General features: G+C 38.7%; 2 protein-coding genes across 7 annotated transcripts in view; one reads left to right on the top strand and one right to left on the bottom strand.

Moving 5' to 3' along the window:
* Positions 1 to 5,425: 5,425 nt before the first annotated feature.
* Positions 5,426 to 21,566, bottom strand: TGDS (TDP-glucose 4,6-dehydratase). Its single transcript, XM_041731339.1, has 12 exons — positions 21,350 to 21,566; positions 19,159 to 19,225; positions 18,104 to 18,172; positions 16,639 to 16,729; positions 14,203 to 14,345; positions 13,282 to 13,380; positions 12,235 to 12,294; positions 11,008 to 11,051; positions 10,214 to 10,379; positions 8,119 to 8,177; positions 7,407 to 7,504; positions 5,426 to 6,243 (listed from the first exon to the last, which is right to left on the bottom strand). The coding sequence occupies exons 1-12, from the start codon at positions 21,433 to 21,435 to the stop codon at positions 6,158 to 6,160; spliced, it is 1,068 nt and encodes a 355-aa protein (XP_041587273.1). The 5' UTR covers positions 21,436 to 21,566; the 3' UTR covers positions 5,426 to 6,157.
* A 1,987-nt stretch (positions 21,567 to 23,553) lies between these two features.
* The window catches only part of GPR180 (G protein-coupled receptor 180), a 41,118-nt gene continuing 37,093 nt past the window's right edge, over positions 23,554 to 27,578 (top strand). For all 6 annotated transcript variants that reach the window (XR_005984094.1, XR_005984093.1, XM_041731325.1 and 3 more), the window contains exons 1-2: positions 23,554 to 23,784; positions 26,391 to 26,549. Coding sequence is in view for 4 of the 6 variants with exons in the window: in XM_041731325.1 (XP_041587259.1) it covers positions 23,640 to 23,784; positions 26,391 to 26,549 (304 nt within the window). In the remaining 2 variants the exon portion in view is untranslated. The remainder of the gene's footprint in view (positions 23,785 to 26,390; positions 26,550 to 27,578) is intronic.

Here is a 27,578-nt window from a genome sequence, read left to right as displayed (position 1 = left end):
GCATCCATGTTCATCAGGGATATTGGTCTATAATTCTCCTTTTTGGTGGGGTCTTCATCTGGTTTTGGAATCAAGGTGATGCTGGCCTCATAAACGAGTTTAGAAGTATTCCCTCCCTTCCTATCTTTCAACACAGCTTTAGTAATATATATATTATTCATTCTTTAAATGTTTGATAGAATTCCCCTGGAAAGCCATCTGGGCCTGGACTTTTCTGTCTTGGGAGTTTCTTGATGACTGCTTCAATTTCCTTGCTGGTTATTGGCCTGTTCATGTTTTCTATTTCTTCTTGTTCCAGTTTTGGTAATTTGTGATTTTCCAGAAATGCATCCATTTCTTCTAAATTGCCTAATTTGTTGGCATATAGCTGTTCATAATACATTTTTTAAATCGTTTGTATTTCCTTGGTATTGGTTGTGATCTCTCCTCTTTCATTTGTGATTTTATTAATTTGAGTCTTTTCTCTTTTCTTTTTAATAAGGCTGTCCAGGGGTTTATCTCTTATTAATTCTTTCAAAGAACCAGCTCCTGGTTTTGTTGACCTGTTCTACAGTTCTTCTGGTCTCTATTTCATTGATTTCTGCTAGGATCTTTATGATCCCTCTTCTTCTGCTTGGTCTAGGCTTTATTTGCTGTTATTTCTCCAATTCCTTTAGGTGTGAGGTTAGCTTGTGTATTTTTTTTCCAATTTTTTTGAGGGAGGCTTGTATTGTGATGTATTTCCCTCTTAGGACTGCTTTTGCTGTATCCCAAAGATTTTGAATGGTTGTATCTTCATTTTCATTAGTTTCCATGAATCTTTTTAGTTCTTCTCTAATTTCCTGGTTCACCCATTCATCTTTTAGTAGGATGGTCTTTAACCTCTGTGTGTTTGAGTGTCTTCCAAATTTCTTCTTGTGACTGAATTCTAGTTTCAAAGCATTGTGGTCTGAAAATATGCAGGGGACAATCCCAATCTTTTGGTATCAGTTGAGACCTGATATGTGACCCAGTATCTGGTCTATTTTGGAGAAGGTTCCATGTGCACTTGAGAAGAATGTGTATTCATTCGTTGTTATTAGTAGGAATTTTATTGGTTCAATAAAATTGGCAAAACTGAAAAAAAAAAAAAAAAAGAAGAATGTGTATTCAGCTGCAGTTGGATGGAAAGTTCTGTATATATCTGTGAAATCTATTTGGTTCAGTGTATCATTTAAGGCCCTTGTTTCTTTGGGGATGCTTCTTGGAAGATCTGTCATTTGCTGAAAGTGCTGCATTGAAGTCTCCTACTATTAGTATATTATTATCTAAGTATCTCTTTACTTTGGTTATTAACTGATTGATATACTTGACAGCTCCCACCTTAAGGGCATAAATATTCATGATTGTTAGGTCTTCTTGTTGGGTAGACCATTTAAGTATGATATAGTGTCTCTCTTCATCTCTTACTACAGTCTTTGATATAAACTCTAATTTATCTGATATGAGGATTGCTACCCCAGCTTTCTTTTGAGGACCATTTGAATGGTAAATGGTTCTCCACCTCTTCATTTTCAGGCTGGAGGTGTCCTTAGGTCTAAAACAAGTCTCTTGTAGATAGCATGTAGATGGATCTTGCTTTTTTTATCCAGTCTGATACCCTGTGTCTTTTGATGAGATCATTTAGCCGAGTCACGTTCAGAGTAACTATTGAAAGATATGAATTTAGTATCTTTGTATTACCTATTCAGTCCCTGTTTTTGTGGATTGTTTCTTTAGGCTCCCTCTTCCTTTTTTTACAGCATCTCCTTTAATATTTCTTGCAGAGCTGGTTTGGTGGTCATGTATTCTTTCAGTTTTTGCCTATCCTGGAAGTTCTTTATCTCTCCTTCTATTCTGAATGACAGCCTTGCTGGATAAAGTATTCTTGGCTGCATGTTCTTCTCATTCAGTACCCTGAATATATCCTGCCAGCCCTTTCTGGCCTGCCAGGTCTCTGTGGAGAAGTCTGCTGTTAATCTGATATTTCTCCCCATATAAGTTAAGAATCTCGTCTCCTGCTGCTTTAAGAATTTTCTCTTTGTCTTTGGAATTTGTTAAGTTTCACTATTAAATGTCGAGGTATTGAATGGTTTTTATTGATTTTTTGGGGGGTGGGGGGAAGGATCCTCTCTATCTCTTGGATTTGGATGCCTGTTTCCTTCCCCAGATTTGGGAAGTTCTCAGCTATGATTTTTTCAAATATACTTTGTGGTCCTCTCTCAGCCTCTTCTGGAATCCCAATACAATTATATGTCTATTCTTCCTTCTCAAGCTATCATTTATTTCCCTAAGCCTTTCCTTGTGGGCCTAATTGTTTTTCTCTTTCCTCAGCTTCCTTCCTTACCATCAACTTGTCTTCTATGTCACCCACTCTTTCTTCCACCTCATTAACCCTACCAGTTAGAGCATTCAGTTTGGATTGAATCTCATTTAATCTGTTTTTAATTTTGGTCTGATTAGATCTCAATTCTGCAGTAACGAAGTCTCTAAAGTCCTTTACACTTTTTTCCAGAGCCACCAGTAGCTTTATAATTGTACTTCTGAAGTGAATTTCTGACATTGTTTTTAAATCCAAATTCTATAACTCTGTGGCAGAGAGTATTGTTTCCAGTTCTTTCTTTTGTGGTGAATTTTTCCTTCTAGTCATTTTTTCCAGCACAGACTGGCTGTGTGAGTGGGCTGAATCAAAAATATCAACCACAACCTAAGTAAAATACACCCTTGATGATTTCTGAAGAGATCAGAGACTAGAAAAATAAAAGAAAAAGAACAGAACAAAAGGACCACTAAAGTGAAAATTTTTGAAACAAAGTAGTAAAAAGCCAAAAACCAAAAACAAAGAAGGAAAAAAAGTAAATAAAATAGAAAAAAAGGGGGGGATGGTGGTGGTGAGGAAGTGGTAGTGGAGAGAGAATGTAGTCTACCTGAGAGGTCCTAGAGGGTCATCCTCTTGGTTCTGAGTGTATTTTGTTCTGTGTTTTAGAATATGCTCAATCTCAAATTTATATAAACCATCAATACTTATAAAAAGCCCCAACATTCACCACAAAAACATAAACAAGATTAAAGAGGGGGGCAGAATGGGAATGAAGAGAGAATATAATCGCATAGAATGAACCAACATGGTGTTCCACTTGGTTCTTGGTGTATTCTGGTCATGTGTTAGGAGGTATTAACTTCCACCACCTTAAAACAAAAGGCAGAAAAAACAAAAAACAAAAAAGAAATACCCATATCTCATATATCTACCAAATTAAATTGAATAGGTTGAAGGGAATCCAGAAGTGAAAGATATTTCTAAAACACATAATTGTGGAAAAATGGAAGTCAAAAAGGAAAAAAACTTAAAAATGAAGAGTTGGTAAAATATTATAGTTAAGGTAGGAAAAGAGAAGAAAATATTGGAAATTTTTAGTCTGATATAAAAACAAGTCATAATGGATAAAGGACAAAAAAGGACCCTTTAGTTCTATATACTATTTTCCCTCAGTCCTAGAGCTTTCCAGTGCTGCTTGTTCAGTAAACTTGCTTTTCCCTTGTACTTCCAGCAGTTCTTCTGGGGTATGGGTCTGCTGTGCTAATTCTTAGTTGTCTGTGCCTGGGTGGAGATGCCCACTTGTCAGGTGCTAGGCTCAGCATGAGCTGTGTATCCTGTGAAGCCTTTGTTCCTTAGAGACCCCGCCTCTCCCAGGCACAAGGTGAAACAAAGGTAAAAAAAAAAAAAAAAAAAAAAAAAATGGAGGCCAGATTTCCAGTGCTGGAGTCGAGCTCCCCACAAGTAACTAACTACAGTCTCCCAATCCACACTGGCCTAGATGTACTCCTGCTGGCAGGCACAGGTGCTCTGATCTGCACAGTTTGCAGGGCGCCCAGTGGCAGGAGAGTTTTCACTTTTCTGTGCCCTCCCTGCATCTAACTGTCCCGGGGGCAGGGGGGCGGGGGTAGGCAGAGGATCACTGACTTTGTCCATTTGTCTATCCCAGGGTACCCTGGGATCCCGGGCTCTGCAACATTGGACCTGCACTCCTGGGGACCGCCTTTCCCAAAGGGAATGGAGTACAGCCACCTCCCTCTGTTGGCAAACTCTAGTGTAAGGGCAGCTCCAGAGCCAGCCCGCCTAACCGACCGGCTTCTCTGAAACGGCCCAGAGGGCTGCGGCACTCCAGCTCTTTACCGATATCGCACCATGGTTCATAGTGAGCTTTCCTGCAGGCACCGCTCCTCCTATAGTGATTCCAGGGATCTTGAGGCTCCACTGCTCCTCCTGCGATTCTGCCCAATTTCCCTGCTAAGCACTTTTCTGTCAGGGAAAACTCCAGTGCGGGTTTTTAAAGTTCCTGCTTCTCTGGGGCTGGGGTTTTGTGTGCTGGAGGCTTTCACTGCCTGGCCTTAGCCAGGCTCCATGACTCTATTTATAAATAGAATAGCTCCATCCCCCACTTGATTCTTTATTTTTTTCCCCTTCCTACCTTATTAGAAGCAAAAACTTTTCTCTCTGTAGCATTCCAGCTGTTCTCTCTTTAAATCTCAGGTCAGATTCATAGGTGCTCAGGATGTTTTGAAAGTTATCTAGGTAAGTTTGTGGGACCAGATGAGTTGAGGACCCCTACTCTTCCGCTGTCTTGTCCTTTCTATCTTTCCACTGATTTTTCATGATATGTTCCTAATGCTTGTCAAGGTCATATCCTGAGACTAGATAAATGATAAAGGCTAAGCCATATTAAATATAATGGCACTGGAAGTAAAAGTGTACGCAAAAATACGTGCAAAAACAAATGACACAGAAAAAGTGTTATTTTGTCATCTACCCTCAATGAGCAAACTCCACCAAAGACCGTTTGCTCTCAGTTGATCCCATTTTCTGCCTGTAACTTCCTAGCCTCTCCAAGCTCTCACCTCCAGGCTCTTGTGTCCATCCCCCTCTCCATTTCCTCTAGCTACAGGCCACCCCCAAGAAGCACTCTCTTCCCTACACAACTGGGATGAGTGGGCAGCGCTTCGGTCACTCTCACTCTCAGCCCTCTGCTCCCTCTGCCCATTCTGACTCTGATGATGCCCACCTCTGGATCAATCTATTTTCATGCATCTCAGAATCTGAGACTACCCTGTTCAACTTCAGTTTGTGTTTCACTCCTGTTTGGCAAATCCTCTTCCTAAGTTTGGATCTGTTTATACTTTTCTCAATCTCCACCTCCTCAAGGCCCATAAGAAAGGAGTAACCATTCTTATCCCCCTCCTTTAGCCACCTCCGAGTTAATGACCTTGCTTCCTACTCCACAGAGGTAAGTCACCATCACTCATGCACCAAAGACAGAAAGTAGGGTACAATCATGGACTCCTTTCCCTTTCTCAATGCAATATGTCCAGTCAGTTGCTTTTTCAAGTCATCCTAAAGTCTTTTTAGTAGATAATTAAAAATATTTAATCAAGTAATATAAAATTTTTTCTACAGCAAAATAATAACATACCTTACTAAAAGCCACATTCTACATTAAATACATTAAAATCTTGATACTTTTATAAATAAAATCATTTTAAATGGTAAATACATGATAAAATTTCTTTCATACATGGTTACTTATATATAGTTCAACAATTGATTTTGAAAATATAAAAATGACATCCTCCTTTTAAAAAACATTTAACTTAATTTTACAAAATTATCAAAAGTTAAAAAGTGCTAGATATTTTTACATTGTTCCCCTTTTAAAGCAATTATAGCACATCAGATCTTTACAAAAAGATGAATGAGAGCATATGGCTTATCCTATATTGCCTAAAAATGAAAACTTGAGACTATCTGGGCAGTGGGAAAGGCTGGGAAGGTGAGTTCAGTGCCAGGGAAGGCTGTCATCCGTGCAGAGCTGTTCCCCATCCTGGTTCTCAGAACTGTTGAGATTCCTCCTTCCAGGCACCCTCCTCTTCCTAGGCTTACTGATTCCTAACTTTCAGTAGAAAAGGTTTCTGAAAGAATCTTGATATTTAAATCCTATGGCAATACTAAAACTATTCTAAAGACTGAGGCATTTCGCATTTGAATTTTATGCAAAAAGTCACAATCTAATTCCATATGAAGAGGACACTTGGTCTCATCACTTGATTTCATATCACTTGTCGAGGTAGGATAATTTTCTTCTTTCTCTGAAAACTGTCCTCACTATACAAATGGTGGTTGTACTGGAAAGGGCTCTAATGCCTTTTCTGCATTCTTCCAGTTGTGAAAATTCTCTCTGTACCAGTCAACTAATAGCAAAAAAAAAAAAAAAAAAAAAAAGACAAAAATTAAAAATAAAACACTAAACACCAGTTAACCAACATTTACTGAGATCCTGCTAAGTAAGAAAAATCCTACCCATCAGCTACTCAGATAATTTTACTCAGGTTCTTAAGAATCAGTCTTGACAAAGGGATGCCTCATGAAGAAAACAATTTGATTCTAACTAATCAATGTCTTTAATCACAAAATGTTTCAATATCTAAAATTTAGATTTAAAAATCAATTATTGTTTTCTTTTTAACTTTGAAAGTCCGTCAATACTGAATTTGTTGGCCTAAGTGTTTAAGACATTCTGATTTTAAAAATTCAGGGAGAAAGATAAGCTATTTGCACTGGTTTTAAAGTTACAGGGAAAAATGTACTTTTTTGTTCATGTAAACAGAGCAATACTGCATTACAGGCATAATAAGATGGCGTGACCTTCCTTCTGCTAATATGCAAAATTAGTTTATATGGCTATACTAACAGTAAAGGTTTTTTTAGTTAAAAAATGATAAAATATCTTTGAATTTGATTTTACAAATTCAATATAAGTACTGTGTCAAGCTCTTAGTGAAGACTTCTTTTCTACATATGAGTTTATCTTTTCTCATGAATACATTTTTAAACTGAACTTTAACTATATATAGATTTTATACACACTCATTTTAATGGCTATTTCTGCACACAGTAAATTTTATTTGTTTCAATATAAAAAGACTTAAGACACTCAAAGACTGCAACTGTCTATCTCATCAAATCTATGATGACACTGACCTTAAAATGGACCATTATTTTACGTATTACCAAGAAAGAAAGGAAGATGCAATAATAGTAAGACACTAGTGACTTTAAAACACACACCTTTAAAAGATGTGAAAAAAGTGAAAAGTTTGCACCTGAGAATCAGTTAACTAGGTTTCTGTCTTAGTAAGACATAGGAAGCCTGAGCAGAAGTCAGTGTGTGAAATTTAAGATGCTTAGGAAATATATTACTGTTGCTGGAAATACAGTAAATGTAACAACCTGAAAAGTGAAAATAATTTATCATGGCATTCTACCGAATTTATAGTGTTATAAAAGTAAATTACGTTTCCTTTAAATTTTTTCTGAATTTCCCCCTCCCCAAAAGGATCAATACATAACATACTTGTTTTCTTTATTCCTTCTTTCCAAGGCACTTTGGGTCTCCATCCTAAGCCCTGTATTTTTTCTGACTTCATTGGATATCTCATGTCATTGGTAGGTCTTAGAAAATAAAACAGATTTAAAATGACATTGTGGATATATATTTACAAATTTAATACTCAGAGAAATAATGTGTGCCCATGAATCTTTTTTCCTTAAAAAAAAAATGCATCCTGATGACACACTTTTATAGAAAAATAAAATACATGTAAAATAAAGTACATGTTTTAAAACATCATCTATAATCCCAGACACCTAACCCTCTCCATGGCTCGTCCTTTTCTGCTTTTAGCCACAATATGGGTATGAAGGCAATGAATGTTTGATGAATGAATAAACACACATAAACTTATTAGTGCTCTTATGTTTCACACCTTGGGTCAGGTACTTTATCTATGTTATAATAAAACCTTAAAATACTTCTGTAAATGAGATAGTATTATCCCTATTTCACTCTCGAGGAGACCTCAGACTTGGAGTAACTTTCTTTAAGTCACACAGCTAGTAAGCAGTAATGTCACACTTTATTTTTTTGACACATACTTAGGAAAAAATATTTTAGTGGAAATCTAAAGAGCGATAATACTGGTTTCTGGTTAAGTCTACTTATTTTAGAATTGTGTAAGGATCCAAGATTTCACAACCTTTCCCCAGTGTTTTAAGTTGTTACTTACCTATCATTAACATAATCCACCCAGGTTTCCATTTCAGACTCTGAACTGGTCTCTTTGATCTGTCAAAACGGAGAAGGCTTTTGAATCAACAATTATAAAATAAGACTAGAGAATAACAAAGGTATTCAAGAGCTGATTCAAAAGACAGAAAAACAACCCCTTCAGGGCACCTGAGTAGCACAGTCAGTTACCGTATGACTCCTGATTTCTGCTCAGGTCACAATCTCAGGGTCCTGAGATCAAGCCCCATATTGGGCTCCACACTCAGTAGGGAGTCTGCTTGAAGAGTCTCTCCTTCTCCCTCTATCTACCCCCAACTTGTGCACACACTTTCTTTCTCTAAAATAAATAAATAAATCTTTAAAAAAGAAAAGAAAAAACAAAAACCCCTTCAAAGTGGGGGAGACAGCTAAAATAAAGAGCATTTTAGTAAGACCTTCCATTCTTGGGCAGCCCGGGTGGCTCAGTGGTTTAATGCCGCCTTCAGCCCAGGGCCTGATCCTGGAGACCTGGGATTGAGTCCCACGTCAGGCTCCCTGTATGGAGCCTGCTTCTCCCTCTGCCTGTGCCTCTGCCTCTCTCCCCCTCCATCTCTCTGTCTCTCTCATGAATAAATAAAATCTAAAAAAAAAAAAGTCTTCGCATGCTTTATAACCCGCATTCCATCTGAAGCTCACAAAGAATACACATTGCATAAACTAGGGGAGAAAATTAATTTTTTGACTCTTGGTTATTATTCAATGTGGTATTATAATTTATAATAAGAAATATAAATTTGGTCTTATCCCTGTTCCTAAAACTGTTGGAATTTCCCAAGTGATGAGAGAGAAAGGTGTATTTTGCTACTTATAACAAGCCCCTTTTGAGCACACCAGAGTTAATGTTAAGTCCCTAAGGATGGGAGCTGGTTGCCAAGGAAACCAACCCTGTGCTTAGAGGGCTGGAGACTGAATTCATAACCAGTGGTCAATAATTTAACCAATCAAACCAACTTAATGAAATATCTATAAAAATGAAACAAAACAAAACAAAACAAAACAATGGGGTTTGAAGAATATCTGAGCTGCTGAAAACTGGGAGGTGCTGGGAGGGTGATGTGCACGGTCAATCCACACCTCTTCCCCATACCCTGCCCCATGCATCTCCAGAATCTGGCTGTCCCTGAGTTCTATCCTTTTCAATAAGCCAGTCATCTAGAAAATAAACTGTATTTCTCAATTCTGTGAGTCACTCCAGCTAAGTACCTCTGCTGTATAGTGAGTGGATCAGAAGCACAGGTGACAACCAGGTTTTGTAGTTGGCACCTGAAGCAGAGGATAGTCTTATTGGACTAAGCCTTTACTCATGGGATCTTTTTTTTTTTTTTTTAAGATTTTATTTATTTGAGATAAAGATAGAGAGCAAGAAAGCACAAGCATCAGTGGGGTGAGGCAGAAGCAGACTCCCCACTGAGCAGGAATCCTGATGCAGGGCTCAATCCTGGGACTCTGGGATCATGACCTGAGCCAAAGGCAAATGCTTAACTGACTGAGCCATCCGGGTGCCCCCAAAGCCTGGATGGGACCTGAAGCTATCTCCAGGCAGATAATGTCAAATTGAGTTAAATAATAGGCCACCCAGCTTGTCTCTGAGAATTTCTTGGTGTGGAAAACCCACATATTTGGAGTACAGAGTATCCTGAGAGTAGTAGTGTAAAGGAAAAGTATTTCCATATATATTATACCAAGTCTCCCTTTCTACTGAATCCCGAGACTGAGAATTGATGTTCATTAATACATACATACACTCTTAACTATAATTACTTACATATCATCAATCCTTAAGACTGAGACACACAGTTTTATATTTCTAACATTGAAGTATTTGTTGTAAGTATCTACATTTCATGTTATAGGATTTTTATTTTTCTAAAAAGCTATTAGAAAGGACTGAACTTCAAATAATGGCATATCTTCATCATGTACTTTTCATTTTTCTACTCATTCACCTTTCAATTGAGTAAATTGTAAATTGCTGATTTTGACTAAACAAGTGATTATGGCCAGTAATTTAGTGACAATTTTGAAAACACTACTCTTTTACAATATATACATACCAGTTGTATTAGTTCTTTGGCAAGCTGGAGAACTGACATTTCAAAATTGGTTCCGATGTTATAAATTTCACCTGGTTTTCCCTTCTTGAGGACAGTGAGAAATGCTTCTACTACATCAGTAGCATAAAGGAAATTTCTTGTTTGAAGCCCTGATCCATGAATGCAGCTAAAAAGATTAAATGAAACGGAATCATAAAGTATAAAAAGTAAGCTCTCTCAAACCAGGGTAACACAATAGCTGGGTACAATTCCAGAGAAGCCAATTCCCATGGAGAGCCTAGAAATCTTTAACTGAAAACACAAATTCTTATGACTTTTCTAAATTTTGTCCATAATTTTTAAATGACCTCCACATGTCCTACAGCATTCAGTAGGAAAGTGGCAAACATATAAATGACCCCTGAGAAATAAGTTATTCAATTTTCTACCTCAAGTTCATTTTGAAAAAATATACATAGCTCTGTGAATTAAATATATTAAATCCTTTGGAAAAGTAAAATTATATAGACAGATGTCAAATCTTAATGCTATAAATCAGAGTTCTAGGATATATTTTTTAAGAATTGAAATTATTAAAAAAATTGAAATTATCCTAGTAAGTAAATTATAAAGATGAATAACATAGTTATTTTAAAAACCATCACATTGATTGTAGAAGGAATTTGTAAATTTGTGAAAACATTCAATTCTATGGCCTTCAACTCTTAAGACTTCATGATTTTCAAGACAGGCTGTCACCAATACCATCTACATACCAGAAAAACATATGGGTACAAAGGTAAATAGTAACATACCATTTCCTGTTGTGTTGTAGCAAAGATATAAATTTTGGAATAACCTAAAAGAATATTTAAATATCATTTCAGACCTTGGAATTCACTCATTAATACGAGTCTAACTCATCATAAGATTAAAAGATTATGATTAATAAGAAATATATAAATTCTAATTCTTATCAGTTCAAGAAAAAAAGCTATTATAATTTTGGTAAGTTAAAGAACTCTAAGATAGCTTCTTATTTCACAAAAACAAGGTATATGCTAGACAAATATAAAGACAAAATGATACAAATAGTGTACAGATTCAGAAAAAGTCTTCATGAACAGTTTGGTCTCTTTGCAAAAGTCCGCCTTGGGTTTCCTAAGGCCAGGAATCATAGCCTACTTATTGCTTTGCATACAGCACCTAATCAATCATGCTCGTGAAATTAATAAAAAATAAATTCCAGTGCCATTGAACTCAAAGAAAAGTTACATTAAACAGGGTGAGATATAATATTAAATTGAAAGATACTGCTCAAATTAAGCAAAGTAGATATTAAGACCGGTAGATCATGATGAGGCCTTTATTTGGGCAGAGATAAAAGCAACCAGCTGGAAAGTGAAAAACCCTATCTCTAAATTTTTAGGCACAGAAGGCAATGGTTACTTAAAATTAGGCTTAATGATATAGAACCAACTGCACAGTTGGTTCAGCCTTTTAGCTATATTTCTTTATTCACCACTTGTACTACTTTCTGGAAGATGTTCAGGCCAGCAACAATAAAGAGAAGCTGGGCAACAATGAGCCAGCTGACAGGAAGACAAATGTCTATATAAACTTTCCGCATGACTCTCTGACTAGCTCTTAATTTTCTTGACTGCAAAGGAAGAGTCTTCAGCAACACAACAGGAGTGATGGGAATGTGCTGTAGTGTGTTGGAATCCTGAAAAGCACCAGGCATGTCCACATTATCATCTCACTGGATCCTTCAAAATCCCTTCAGAGTATTTTCATTATCCCCAATTTAAAAATGGTGCTCCAAGGACCTAAGGTCACACCAGCTGGTGTCAGGTTGAGACTTGAACTCAGGTCGTCAGACTCTAAACCTCGTGAGATTTGCACATGGCCTATACGGCACTTATAATTATGTATAATTACAGCAGAAATTATTCCAAACAAATAACTAAAGAGAGATTATCTTAAATAATGAGAAGCTACAATTTGCTGAAATACACTATGGATGCACAAGTAGAATATACCTTTTCTGGATACTGATGTGGTCCGTAAACATTACTGCTTCGTGTGATGACAGCTGGAAACTTAGAGAGTACTCAACGTTAACGCAATAAGAGGTCCAATTGTAATGGTTTTCTAAACATAGCAGTCCTAAAAGATGGGCACTTGCAGCTAAATAACTCTACACACCTTAAGGACAGAAGCAAAGAGGTTTTTTTTTTTTTTTTTTTCCCTTCTGATGTAAGGTTCCTGAAAATACGGCAGAGGATAGGATTCAGAGAAAGGCAGAGGCTCCTAAAAGGAGGAAGAAGAATATTTTCTTTCCTGGGACCAGGGCAGGATCAATAGAGATGGGTGTAGTTTAATTAGGTTTGATAGTAGAAAATTAAAGGAATTTCTACCCGATGACTTCAGAGACTACATCTTGGACCTTAGGTTTGGTTATAAGTTAAACTTTAAGGGCAGCCCTGGTGGCTCAGTGGTTTAGTGCCGCCTTTGGCCCAGGGCGTGATCCTGGAGACCCAGGATCGAGTCCCACGTCGGGCTCCCTGCATGGAGCCCGCTCCTCTCTCTGCCTGTGTCTCTGCGCCTCTCTCTCTCTCTCATGAATAAATAAATAAAATATTTTAAAAAATAAATAAATAAACAAACAAACAAACAAACTTCAAGATGTCTTTCTTTGAAGCACCAACTCTTACAAATAAAAAAAAAAGTGACCCTAAAAGGCAAAGGGCAGATGCTATGGAACACAAAAGGCAAGAGAGTGTCAACTCCCATTCAATTCACAAGGAGCCAAGAGAGGTGAAAGAGAGAAGCCATGTAGAGAGAAGGCCTCTCATGTAGAGAGAAGCCATGTGGCAGGTCACAGAACCTGCCCTCCCTCTGTCTTCTTTCACCTGGAGGGTTCTGGTTATCACAATATTCCAACTGAGTGTTTCCCTGCAGCTGTAATACTCTATGCACCACGTAAATAAGAAAATATATATGGAATGTTGTTAATGCTAACTTGGGAGTTTTATCATCTAAGTCAAAAGAAAAATGATCCAAAAGGTTCTGAAATGAGTTCTTACTTTATATCGTTCCCAATAAGACTGTACAAAACACTCAGCAGCTGCTTTAGATGATGCATAAGGATTCGTAGGCTGTTTGGGTGAAGATTCATCAAATTCCTAATTTTAAAAAAGATGTATTAAAAATATATTTTATGCATAGTTTCTAAGCAGAAAAATCAGAAAACATATTACAAATTTGATATATTATTATATGTTGAAAAACATTTACTGAACCCCAAACATGTCCCTGGCATTTTTCTAAGCATTTTTATATAATAGCATTCATAACAACCCTATAAGACAAGCAGAGAGAACAGCAAGTGCAAAGGTCCTGGGACAGAAGTGTGTCCAAAGGAACTGCAAGGAGGTCTGCATGAGGGAAGGGAAATGGAAGATGAGGCCGGAAAGCTAGAGGGAGGCCAGAACACATAGAACCCTGAAGGCCAGTGTAAAAATATGAACAGGTTTTGAGCAGAGTAATGTCATTATCTGACTTATATTTTAAAAATCATCCTGGCTGTGGTGTCAGATCTGATGTAGGGTGACAAAGTACAAAAAGAAAAAAGTTCGCCTCATAAAAATTGCAAAGAGAATTGAGAATAACTATTTCTTACAGGTAGGGCTGGATATTGAGGAGAAGTAGTCAGGGTCTGCTTTTTTTCATTATAAGTTTTTTCAAGCTGCTTGATTTTTGTCACTATGTATGCGTTTAGGTAAAAACAGAACAGAATGAGGTCACTCATTGAAAACAGTGACTATGAAAAATATAGAGGAGAATAGAGACATCTTTTGAATAAAAAGTATAATATATACAAATGATTAAAAAAGGAGAACAGATTCCAGTTTCTACAATAATTTCACATTCATTCCTTGACATTCCAATGTTTCTCAAGTGGAAGAGAAAGGTGAGCAAGGCATATATACATCTTCTAAACTTACCTTATCAAGACTGCCTCCATATACTTCATCTGTGCTAACATAAATAAACTTCTCCACTCTGGCTTCATGAGCAGCACTTACCAAAACATGAGTGCCATAGACATTAACATACGTAAATTCAAAGGCACGTACAAATGAAAGATCTAAAAAAAGAGAAAAAGCTAGAACACTTCCATCCAAGAGACAAAACAAATACCAAACAGTAGACTCAGCTTTAAGGAAAGCTCTATTCACTTCTCATTTGCCACAACTACAATAATTTTTTAAAAAAATAACAAAAACACACTGCTCTTTATGCTTTAAGCCTAAATTTTAAAGTACCTGCAAATTTTTAGAACCTAGAAAACTATCAGTGCTAAATTTGCAAGAAAAACTTTTTTTTAATTCTAAAAAGAAAAAAACAATACATCTAAATTTAAAATGTTCTTAAATTTAAAACTCGAAACTTCTAGTTCAGATCAATCTGTTATTGCCAAAAACATAATAAATGCTGGATAAATTATTTTTAAAATAAATTTACTTTGAAAAATAGATTCTCTATAATCCAGAATGAGAGGAACTTTACTAAATATGATTCAAAATCCAGAAGAAAAAGGAAAAAAAAATTGATAAATTGAACTATGCAAATCTCTTGCTTTTAGAAAAAAAACAAACCAAAAAATCTAAAAAAGTAAAAAGACAAATGACAAACTGAGATGATTATTCGAACTTATCAGAAACAAAGGGCTAATATATTGAATCTACAAAGAAGTTATAAAAAACAAAAAGGAACAACCCTATAGTAAATGGATAGCAAACATAAACCAACAGTTTAGACAAGAAATACAAAGATCCTTAGGCTTAAGATACCCCGCCTCAATTATAATAAGGAAAATCCAAAATGAAAACTCATCAGATTGGCAAAAATTTAAAAATTTGACAATACCTTCTTCTGTTGGTGAGGCTACAGGGAAAGCTACCTTATACATGAGGAGTTAAGAATGCAGTGTTTTCAACCCCTAGGGAATGAAATTTCTCAATATCTACACAAATTACATATGCTTTTACCCCTTAACCCTGGTTATTGGGCTGAACTATGTTCCCCCAAAATTCATGATGGAGCCCTAACCCAAATATAGGATGTGCCTATAAAGAGGTGATTAAATAAAAATAAGGCCATTCCAGTAAGCCCTAATCCAATGTGACTAGTAGCCTTCAAAGAAGAAATGTTGACAGAAAAAGAAACACTAGGGATGCACCGAGGAAAAACTGTGAGGACACAGTGAGAAAGTGGTCATGTGCAAGCCAAGGAGAGAAGCTTGAGAAGAAACCAACCCTGCTGGCACTCGGATTTCCAGCCTCCAGAACTAAGAGCAATAAATTTCTGTTGCTTAAGTCCCCTAGTCCATGGTATTTTGTTACCGTAGCCCCAGCAAACTGATCTATCTTGAATTCCTTCTTCTAGGAATCTCTACTGAACATCAATTGACAAATATACAAAAGGACACAGGCATGAAGCCATCCACTGCAGTACTATTTAAATAGCAAAATGCAGGAAATAAACACAAATGTAGGACATCTACACAGTGGAGTATACAACAATAAAAAGGGATGAGGAATAGCTCTATATTCTGTTATAGAATAATCTCCTAAATATGCTGTAGAGAAGATTAAGGAAAATTATAATTTTTAACTCAGGTAATAAGGCAGTAATACTAACTAATGTTAACTAGTTACATTAGTAATAGTAACTAATGTTACTAAGTTAGTAATACTAACTAACTAATGAGGACTCAGCAACATTCTATATTTTGTTTAGGTGATGGCCATATGGATATTCACATCTATCATTTTATTTTTAAGATTTTATTTATTTATTCATGAGAGACACAGAAAAACAGGCAGAGGCATAGGCAGAGGGAGAAGCGGGATCCATGCAAGGAGCCCGACGTGGGATTTGATCCCAGGACCCCGGGATCTCACCCTGAGCTGAAGGCAGATGCTCAACCGCTGGGCCACCCAGGTATCTCTCACATCATCATTATTCATCTTGCTTTACTTCTAAATTCTTCTTAATGTATGATATTTTTCACAATATTAAATGTTAGACAATTAGAAGATATCTCAGATGCACAAAACAAAAAACTAATATTATAATGTTCAACTGTGTATCCACCACCCAGTTTAAAAAAAAAAAAAAATTAAGTTGAAGGCACATCTCCCCAGAAGTAATCACTATATTGAATTTGGTTAAACTCAAAGTTTTTAAGATAGAATTTAAGGTTATATTTCAATCTACATTAATAAAAGTAGAAAAGCACCCTGTTTTTCTGGTAGAGCATGGTATGTATTCATTCAAAGACCTATTAAGTCCCTGCTTGTTTTAAGTTCAACACTGTACTTTGATTTATGGAAAAAATTTTGCCCATCATAACTGTAACATAAAACAGTGCTTACCTACATGTGTTTGTGCAGCAAAATGTAGTACTATATCTATTTTCTCTGTTTCAAAAAGCAGTTTCACAAAGTGAGAATTACATATGTCACCCTATATGAAAAGCAAACAGGAAAAAGTGAAGTTTCTCTGAGCACTCCCATTTGTAATAACCATTTTACTACATGAACCAAAACAACTATAAAAAAAAATTAATCCCCACCACCACCATCCTGCTTTAATAGAGAATACTTGAAAATTGAACCAAAGGGTCAAGTAAATACAGTAATGATGTATTTCTCCACTATTCTAGGATATAAGATACTCAATTCAAAGTACTTTTTTGCAAATATGTCTTTAAAACAGTATTTTATTGAGCACCAAACCAGCACTAAGAACTGTGCTAGCTTTTTCCCATAATATTCTTGCCAACCTAAGGTCATACTAACAGGAAATTTTTTTTTAGTTAGTTAGTTAGTTAGTTTGTTTGTTTATTTATGATAGACATAGAGAGAAAGAGAGAGAGAGAGGCAGAGACATAGGAGGAGGGAGAAGCAGGCTCCATGCAGGGAGCCCGACGTGGGACTCGATCCCGGGACTCCAGGATAGCACCCTGGGCCAAAGGCAGGTGCTAAACCGCTGAGCCACCCAGGGATCCCTACAGGAAATTTTTAAAACGTATTTTTTAAAGTTTGAGGTAACCATTATTGCAATATACTTAAAGTTAAGTGTAACAATTACACTGACATTTAAAAAAAATGTGTTTCACCACAACTAAGTGAATTTATGAGAACTTTTGATGTTATATGTACGTTTCATCTTCCGAAAAATGTGTATTCTCAACAATTCTTTGGTGACTGAAACACTTTCATATAGAAGAACAGAATTATAAAATGTTTGCTCAGTGTACTCTTTACAATTTGTGGTGAAAAAACAGTTCATAGAGTATCTTCTTTAAAAAATCATAAATCATGAGTTAATTTCATTTGACATTAAAATTTCCCTTTGTAATGATCTGGCGCTCTGGTTTATACTTTAGACTCTTCTAAGTGTGCCTAGTAAGAATCAGCCTTCCAGAGCCAATCAATCCACCTTCATTGAAGAAGATTATCCCATGGGCTGCACGGTGAGCTTTCTGGCTATTGCCTGCCCTCAGTAAAACTCCCCTTTATATCAATCTCTTTAAATCCCAGCAAGGCCTCAGTAAGAAGGCTAGGGAGGACCTACAAATCATGAAGCATGTAAGTTCAATCAGCTACCTATGGATCTGCCAAGGCACCAAATATCACATGCAGCTTTATAGTGGTATTAGTCTTAAAGCAGTATTCTCTAAAGCACGTGGTACTTTTGGAAATTAAAAGGTCTTTTATAAGCATATTTTCTAACCCCACATTACACAAGCTTGCAAAGTAGAAAGACAGAATGTCTAAATGAATGGCTAAAGAGGCACAGTATAATAATTACGTAATTATAAGAAAATTTTCATACCTGTATAAATTTGTAGTTTTGTTTGTTAGAAATGGTTTCAAGATTCTTCAGGCTTGCACAGTAATCCAGCTTAAAATAAGTGAGGAAGAGAGAGAGAAACAACACAGAAAGTGATAATAGCTTTTCCTATAAAATATCAAGTTATTTTAAAGACTACAAATGTTCTGATTGTAATACAAAAACATGTCTTCTTAAAGTGTTTGCTCTTTGTGTTTTTAGGAGTCGCTGATACCTTAAAAAGTAAATAACAAAAACCATGTAATTTTGTTATCTTTTCAAAATACAAAAAATTACGTTTAGAAACCCTTCCTTTAAAAAATTTCTCTGCCCAGACTGCCCCTAGCCATCAGAAAGGGTACTATTTCTTACTGCAAAGAAATTGGTATGCAAAAAACAATTGCACCTGTGTTATTCATATTATAACTCATTACACTGTTTCCTGGGCTAATTGTTGGTAAATTTCTGTACAGGTGAGGAGAAAAGTTACTGTCCATGAGAGTAAGGCAGGCAAGAATTGATAAGACCTACAGATTATTCTGTATATAGATTTTTACTATTATATTTTATGAAATTAAGGTAACTAATTGCATCTTGTGCTTAAAATAAAAAAATCCAGTGATTACCAATCATGGCATTCAGACTCTCCAAGGAGACTTCAATTATTACAGAAAAATCCTTAAAACTAAATTAGTTTCAAATTAAGAAATATGTAATTTTCCAGGAGGTGGCAGTTATAAAATCAAATCATCTAATAATAAAATCAAATAATCAGAGTATCCCAAACTCCAGAAAAAGGTTCATAATCACAAGATTACACTAAATATTGAACTCAGGGTTGAAAATTTTCTTTTGGTAAAAATATTGCACTTAAAACCTTTACTTAATGGGCTATCATAATGAAAAACTTTAAAAAGACTAAGTACAGCATGATCACATGACTATGTAGGCCTCTAAGTTGCTAAAATGACTAAATAAAACACTAAAATAACAGCATGATAAGATTCTAATACTTTAAAAAAATATCAGTGCTTGAGGCTCATTTTTATAAAACTCACCTTGTCTAGATTTATGATCATATAGTTTGGATAATCTTCTACTAAAGAGACAATCACATGTGATGCGCTTTAAGGAAAAAAGTGCTTTTGTTAGTAGAAAATTTAACCTTTTCCCTAAATTCTTAACATTTCCTAAATATTACCATATGCTATTAGGAAACCATTCAAAGGTACCTTTAAGTTTCAGCAAAATAACAGAAATAACATAACTACATTGAATATGCTCCCTCCCCTGCCCTTTTCCTAACTTTCTCAACATAATAAGTAGTCAGTATTGATGCACCGATATTCTTTTGCACTGTGGGGAAAAGAGAATTTACTGGTTCTGGGTACAAGAAAAAAAATAGTTTAACCAAATAATTTTGTCCACATGTGCTTTGAGTGTGGGAGTGAAGCAGGATGATAAATACCATGGGTGGTGGTCAGTACAAACATACTGAAATTATAACATATCCTTTAAGAGACTGTAGGTATAACTGCAAAAATTAATTAGTCTGAGCACAGGAGTTGCCTATGTTCATAGTAACCCTACTGCAATTGCTATCTCTTGGTAGAAGAATTTGGTGATTCTACAACCCTCAGGGAAGTTCTAGATTAAATCTAGGTTTCCAAAGCTAATAATAGCTGAGGCCATCCAGAGCTGGAGATCCATGGTGGCTCCTGGGTTTCTGAGGACCTTGAAGTGGAACCACAGGCATGACTCAGTGAGATGATGCGTCATTCAGGTTTTCTCATATACACAACATTGGGTTCTCAGGAACAAGGGCTGCCTCTGACCAAATTATGAACTCAGAGTTTGTACTTGACAGCCCTTTCACAGCATTTTCTGGGACTTGCCCTTTCAGGACCATCCCTCTCACACCCTTTTATGCCCACACCCCTCTTCACATTCGGTAAACCAACCTTGCCTGCCTGGTACCCTCCTTATTGTCGGATTTGAAAAGGTGATTTAATGTGCTCAGAGGGGAGGTGATTCCCATGTTCGTCTTTCAACTAGACATTGCGAGTTTCCTGTTGCTACCTGTGTATTCATCCATTTGGTAACTACTGAACACCTCTGTTAAAAAAGCCAGGCATTCTTATAGATGCTTAATGAACAAGAGTCTCTGCTCCCATCCAATTTACATTCTAGAGTAGAGATGCAGGCAGTAAGTAAGTAAACACTAATACACAATATAATTGTGGGTGGTGATTAGTATGTTAGTCGGGAAAGGGGCTATTTTATCTAGGATGGCCAGGTAACGCCTGTCCCAGGAGGCTGTATCTCAGTAACCATCGAACTAAGTGATATAAGCGGCCTAACCAAAGGGGAAACAAGTGCAAAGGCCTCAAGTCAGGGGGAATGGGCTTCATCTGTTCCAGAAACTCCAAAAAGAGGTGGAATGTCAGACCAGGTTGGAAAACCAGGGCCTGGACACTTGAGTCTTCTAGATATGCTAAAGAGTTTGGGTTTTATTCTAAGTTTGACAGGAACCACTGGGGTAAAACTCTATGCACTTATTTACTTAATAAACACTGACTTCTGTGTGCAGAACAGATTTTAAGGGAACAAGAAGGGAAGCAGTATGACCAACAGGAAGCTACAATAGTAATCTAGGCAGAAGAAGACAGTAACGTGGACTAGGATAGGAGTGGGTGTAGAAGTATTCACTTCGGATGCAGTGAAACAGGACTTACTGATTGCATGTGGGTGTGAAAGGGAAGGAGGCATCACACATCTAGTCCAGGTCAAAGCACCATAACAGGGTTTTGTTTTGTTTTGTAACCCGCTAAATAAAAGAATGTCCTACCACAATCCAAAAATCGTTTCTTGGATCTTATATGTACAAGGCCTGTGTATGGAAGGGGCGGGCCGGAGGGTGGGGCAGTCGGTGAAAGCTTACTGCAACCTGGGTGCACTCAGAAGAGTGTCAGGTGCATCCCCGGCCAGGTAAGAGGGCGGGCGTCACTACAGCACTGTGGCTTCGGGTGGGAGGCATCTTAAAGAAGCCGCAGTTTCAAAGCAACCAAGTCCTCGCAGGCGGGGGTGGGAGAAGGCAGGCTGATCCCGGTCGTGCGGTAAGACCCTCCCCGTATCAGAACCGCCGCCCCCCCCCGAAGCTGGTTTCAAGTTTCCAAGAGCAAGCAGGGGCGCAGGAAAAGGCTGGGGTCTCTGGGGAGCCACTAGTCGGCCAGCGGCGCCGTTACCTACATGAAACCAGCACCCCCGGTCACCAGGAGCCGCTTCGCAAAGCTGCTGGGAGGACCCAAGGGCTCCGCCCGGCCTGCAGCCGACATCTCCCAGCTCAGCTGTGCCCGGCGGCGTAAAGCGCCAGCTCCGTACCCCGCAGGTAAGGTCCACCGCGACTTTTCGCGACACGTCTCGCCGCCGGGACACGTCAGTGGGGCCCGCGGCAGCCGCTTCCGGAGTCTGGCCGGCTTGTCCCCGCCCACTGGCGGGGGGCGGGGCCCTGGAGTGCACGGGCGGTGCTGGGCTACTGCGCCGGCGCAGCTCTGCTCCGCCCAAACCTGGCCTGCTGGGCGCAATGGGGGTGGCCGGGAAGCGGGGTCTGGAACGTTTTGTGTCAAGTGACACCAGTATAGATGAGGCTTTACCTAGATACGCGGATGGTCGGAGTTAGGAATGATTGCCTTCTTTTCCTTCTTGCACTGAAAACCGTCTGCACAGTTGACTCGCGAATTGAGCTGAGAACTCCAGGGGTTGTCTGGTTGCAAAATGTGGAAGCGGGAGGTTGCAATTGCAAAATGCCTTTTGCTTTGTTGTGAACATTGTTACCGACATCGCAGGCTGCTGGCAATCGTGGTACAGATGTTCCCTAGTTCCTGCCCTTACTATTCTTGTTTGTGCTCACTCTGCCCCAGGCTGCCTGCCCTCCTTGTCTCTCCTTGAATTTGCCAGGCATGCTACCCGCCTTGGGCCTGGATGCCCATTCCCAGATATCTGCCTACTTTTTACCCTTACTTCAGTTCTCAGCTTGAGGGTCACCCTTCAGAGAGTCCTTCCTTGACCAAACCAATTAAAATAGCAAGCTCTACCCCAGCCCTGCAGAACCACTTTATTCTTCTTTTTCTCCATAGATGTCATCAGCACTTTATGCTGAACTGCTCGTTGGTACTGGTCAGGGAGGCAGAGGCTTGTTTTTGTTTCCTGTTGTAATGCCAAGGCCATGGAAACAGGCCTGGCACAGAATATATGATCAGTTAATGTTGAATGGATGAATAAATATATCTTGGTTAGGGTTTTTTTTTTTTTTCCTTTTTCACATAATGTGTTGGCAAAGTATAAAAAGAATAATACCCAGTATATGTGGAAATGTCCCTTGACACCACCTTTTTCAGGGGAAAAGTGGTAACAGACAGGAAAAGTTCAAATGCACCTACCCTAAAATTCCCCAAATTCCATGATACATAGCTTTCGAGTCTCTCAAGTTTTCGTCCGTACCGAGCCCCTGTCAGACCATTCCAAATACTCTCTGAGCCTGTAGCACTTGCAGCTCCATTGTATTTAAAACGTGAGACAATATTATCAGATTGCATCCAATTTTTCGTGATCACATATGAGCAATGTATCAGTGAACATATTTGTGTTTTCCTGCGAGTATCTATATTATAGTCTAAATAGTTTGGCTTCTGTGCTACCCGCGATCAAAAGCCTTTGAAGGAGGTGATGCAGTCAAATTGCGTTTCCCAAAGCTTTCTGTGGCTCTGGGGTAGAGATGGGCTGTGTGTGACCCACTGGAGAAAATGAAGACTCGTAGCAGGTCGATTTGCCACAGGCCAAGGAAGATGATGCCACGATGGCCTGGATACCGAGAGCGGCCCAGAAGAGGCGCGAACAGACGTGTGTCTCATTGAGATGTTTGGATGTAGGGTTCTAAGCTATACTCCCCAGCTGCCTGATGGTATCATTCAAGAAGACCGGGAACCTAGGAGTTTAAAATCGGCCACGTGCCGTTAGGTGTCTTTGAGACATTAACGTGGAGACGTCCCGTAGGTTGCACAAGCACCCGGAGCTTTGCGGGGCTTTCCATTCTTCACCACAAACGATGTCGCGGGGCGCTTCTTCTCAGTACTTCCCGAATGTCACACACACACACACACACACCCCGGGAACCCTCGGGCGCGGGGCTGGCGACCCCACGCATGCGCAGTGGCGCCACGCACGGACACGACCGAGGGCAATGCTTTTTCCGTAGCCTGAAGCGACATCCTTCAGAGTCTCCATCAAAAAGGCGGGAACTAGCCGCCAGGCTGGGGAGCGATGGGACGCGCGCCTCCGCACGTCCCGCCCCTCCCGGCCTCTGATTGGTGGGTGTGCTGGGCCGGCGGCCGAGGGGCCTGCCGCACGGGCTGTCAGTCTCCCGGGGGCGGGCCCGCCACGCCGGCCCGGATCCCTTCTCCCTCAGCCCCGGGTGCCGACGTGTGGAAGGAGGCGGCCGCAGGCGGTTGGGACCCGGGTGTGGGTGCCAGTGGGAGGGGGGATGGGAGGCCTGCGGCTGCTGGCGGTGGCCCTCACCTGCTGTTGGTGGCCGCCGGGCAGCCAGGGCAAGACCCTGCGGGGCAGCTTCAGCAGCGCCGCGGCCCGAGACGCTCAGGGCCAGAGCATCGGCCACTTCGAGTTCCACGGTAGGTGCGGGGGCGGGGAGCGGGGTGCAGGGTGCACGGTGCAGGCGCGGGGCCCATCCCGCCGGCCGCCCCCCACCCCCGCCTCGCCGGAGGGGGGCTGGCGAGGGCGGAGGCGACGCAGGGCACTACCGCCACCGCGCCCGGGCGCCCCGCGCCGCCGGCATCGTGGGGTGCATCAGTGCCGCCCCCCATTCCGGGTCAGCGCCCCGCGATTGTCTTCTGCGCTCAGAACACCGTTCCCCGCACCCTCCCTGCCGACGCGAACCAAAGTACGGAGGAGGACCTCTCTGCTGCATCTTTCGAGATCCTTCCCCCAAGGAAGCATCGTTGGCTCACTCCTGTCTCAGCCTGGTTACATACGCTAAGGCTCTGTTCGTAGGCGTGCATTTAAGCTCCAGAACCTAGATTTACTGGGTTTAGTCTTTGTTTTTAAGATAAATTTGCTAAAACCTACGTGAAGCACAGAGGTTTTGGAAACCAAATAAAACACCTGCTAATCTAGTGGTCACAGTTGCTAGGACAGTTTGATTACTCCGCTAACTGAAGGAGTAGGTTTCCTGTGGACCAGAAGGCCTCGAATTAACTTGACAGAAATGCATATAAATGTGTCCTGGGAGCTTCAGCATTTGCATCTGACCTGGCCCTTCTCCAACGTGAACTGCATTTGATGTTTACTTTCTGGTCTCCCTCAAAAATCAATAAATGTTAAATGAATGAATTTGCAACTCATTCTAATTTTTGCTGTATTTGCACTCTTCAAAATTTAAGTGATTTTTTTGGTACATACTTTTGGTACTCTCTTTCACTGCTACTGTATTGCATGTAATTATTTGCCGTGATGAGGTTGGTATCCTTGATTATACAGTTTTTTAGCATTAAAAGATGCAGCGTCAGGCTGTTGTCCCACAGAGATTAATAGAAGAGAAAATAATGGGAAAGAATAAGATATTAGAAACACGAAGCTATCTATTTTGGTATCCCCAGAGAGGATAAGAGAAGACAAGGTAATAGAAAATAAGATAAGATAATAGACGATAATAATAGAAACAAGAAGCTGTTATGGAAATTTCATATATTGCAGAATTACAGAATTGGTGGTAAAAAGGCAGAGGAACCTGAATTTTTTTTTTTTTAATTCAGAATGTTTAAAGTAGTTGAGAGAAGGGAATGTAACCTAGTTTTCCAAAATTCAGTGTGGCACAGAATTTGGGTGAAGAAAAAACTTTAGAAACACTTTATTATTATTTTTTAGGTCACATTTTTAGTTTTTTTGATAAAGAAACACTTTATTTTTTAGGTCACATTTTTAGTTTTTTTGACCCCTGGAAAACCTGGGGTATGTAAGAAGCTATGATGTGGTTATCACTCATGACTAGCAGAGGGACTTAGACAACCCGGATATTTCATGATTACTTGGTAAACATGGGCGAGAAACAGGAAAATCATGTATCTCAAGGAAGATTGAGGAGTTGAGTATTCCAAGTATATTAACACACATACGTGCTCTTTCTATGTGTGTGTATATATGTATTTTTATTATTACCAGTTTTTAGTGAATTTGAATTTAGTAAAAATAATAATACCAAACTATACTGAAATAATAAACTAAGAATGCAATTTAAGATGTTAAGCCTTCGAGTCACTTCTAAAATTTTGGATAGTTTATAATATAATCAATGTATGTAGGAGACTTGGACATTTCCTTGATACATACTATACATTTACATTTATTTAAAATGTTTAGTCAAAGTGATAATTATAATAACAAATGTGACAACAGCACAGGAGAAGAGATCTTAAAATGAAAAAAAGTCTCCTGCTTTACTTCTCATCGACAGTCCTAGAGACAACTACTTTTTGCCATTTCATTCAGGGCCTGAAATGTACTCAGTGTGTGCAACCAGGGTTATTCTGTAATGTCTCACAACATCTATTCTGCAGGTTTTCTTGTAAAAGTCACAAACGTCAAATTTTTTATCAGGTGTAAAATGTCTACCCCCTAACTAATTTCTTTAAACTTTCTTGCTCTTTAACTATGCCTATTTTTTTACATTAAAAGTATAATTAAATATTAACATGCATGTTATATTAGAAAACAAGAGAAACTTTGCTGGGAAATTTCTATAGAGAGTTTATGTACAAATATTAAAGATGTGGAGTGGTTGTGAAATGAGGCAAAAGTTCTGTTATAGTGAATGTCCAGGTACAGCAGATGTTGCTGTGTATTCTGTGAAATGGCATTACTCTTCATTGGAAGTGTAAGGAGATACCACACATTAATTTGGATAATTAATAAGAGTAGTCTCTTGATTTGCACCTGGATAGGATATTTATTCCAATGTAGTCTACCTAGTTGAGTGAGATTTAAGAAAAACTGTACTCTTGGGTATTATATAAGACTGATGAATCACTGAGTTCTACCTCTGAAACTAATAATATACCACATATTAGTTTATTGAATTTAAATTTAAAAATTAAAAAAATAAGAACAACAAGAAAAACTGCTCTTTAAATTCCTATTCTGATAAATAGAGGTGTCAAATTGTCTTATCATGTCAGTTCTGTAACAAACAAAAGTAGTTAATAATTTTTGTTTTAATGTCAAGGTGACCATGCTCTTCTTTGCGTCAGAATCAACAACATAGCAGTAGCTGTTGGAAAAGAAGCTAAACTTTATCTGTTCCAAGCCCAGGAATGGCTAAAGCTACAGGAAAGCGGTCATGGTTATAGTTGTGGTGAAAAATTATCCAAAGCTCAGTTGACAAGTGAGTAATTCATTTTTTCGGTGATCAGTAGATATGTTCTTTTTTCCTCCTAAATGTTTAAGTTTTTGTTTTCATACCAAGGTATTTCATGACACATCACATCATGATGACATTTTGTTTAGTACATTTTAAGCTGAAGTATTCCTTGATCAAAGGATAGAATGCCGTTTCCCTCCCTTTATCATTAAGCATTTTTGAAAAATATCCAGATAATGTATAAATACATACTTTACTTCATTCGGACTTCTTACAAGTTAAGTAATTCATATCAATATGGCAAATGTATTTTGGTCCAGTGGCAGCATGGGATAAATAACAGCATTTGTTGAATGCTTATTATTTCCTAGCATTGAACTAAGCACTAAACATGTATTATCTCAGTTAATTGTATGATTTAGCAGAAGTGATGCTGTTTGGCAACATGTCATTGTCGTGTGGTGACACAGTATGTCATTTTAGGATGTACCAACATGGCATCATTTGTACACTTCTAGATTTGCCTCTGGAGAAGCTCTACTTTTGTTATCCTAGTTGCCTGTATCCTTAAACCCTTCCATTCTCATCAACATTATCCCAAGTATTAGGGTGCACTATCCAGAATTAGTGAAACTCTTTTTTAATTCCTGTAGAAATGAAGAGCATATACTGTGCTACCCATTTTACCGTTGGAAGTTAATTGGTTGTAGGAGACATTAGTAAATATGAAGCGGCCATGAGAAAAAATAGGAATTATCCTTCTCCCTCTTCCCCCCTTGTATTTCTGCTACCGTTCTGCGTATCAGCGAGTCTGAATCTTCTTGTAATCTGGTCAAGTGAAACATTGCCATTTTCTGAACTTCTGGTCTTCCTAGTCTCAGCAGCTCTCTGGGTCCCTCATAAGGCAGCTAGCTAGAATACGGATAAGATGAGAAGCGCCCCCACCCCAAAAATAAAAAAATAAAAAAATTAAAAAAAATTAAAAAGAAGAGAAGCCCCCAGGGGTGCATGGGTGCTCAGTTGGTTGAGCACCCAACTCTTGATTTCAGCTCA

The sequence above is a fragment of the Vulpes lagopus genome, chromosome 16, assembly GCF_018345385.1.
Source record: "Vulpes lagopus strain Blue_001 chromosome 16, ASM1834538v1, whole genome shotgun sequence".
NCBI lineage: Eukaryota > Metazoa > Chordata > Mammalia > Carnivora > Canidae > Vulpes > Vulpes lagopus.
This window is presented reverse-complemented; position numbering and strand designations above follow the sequence as displayed.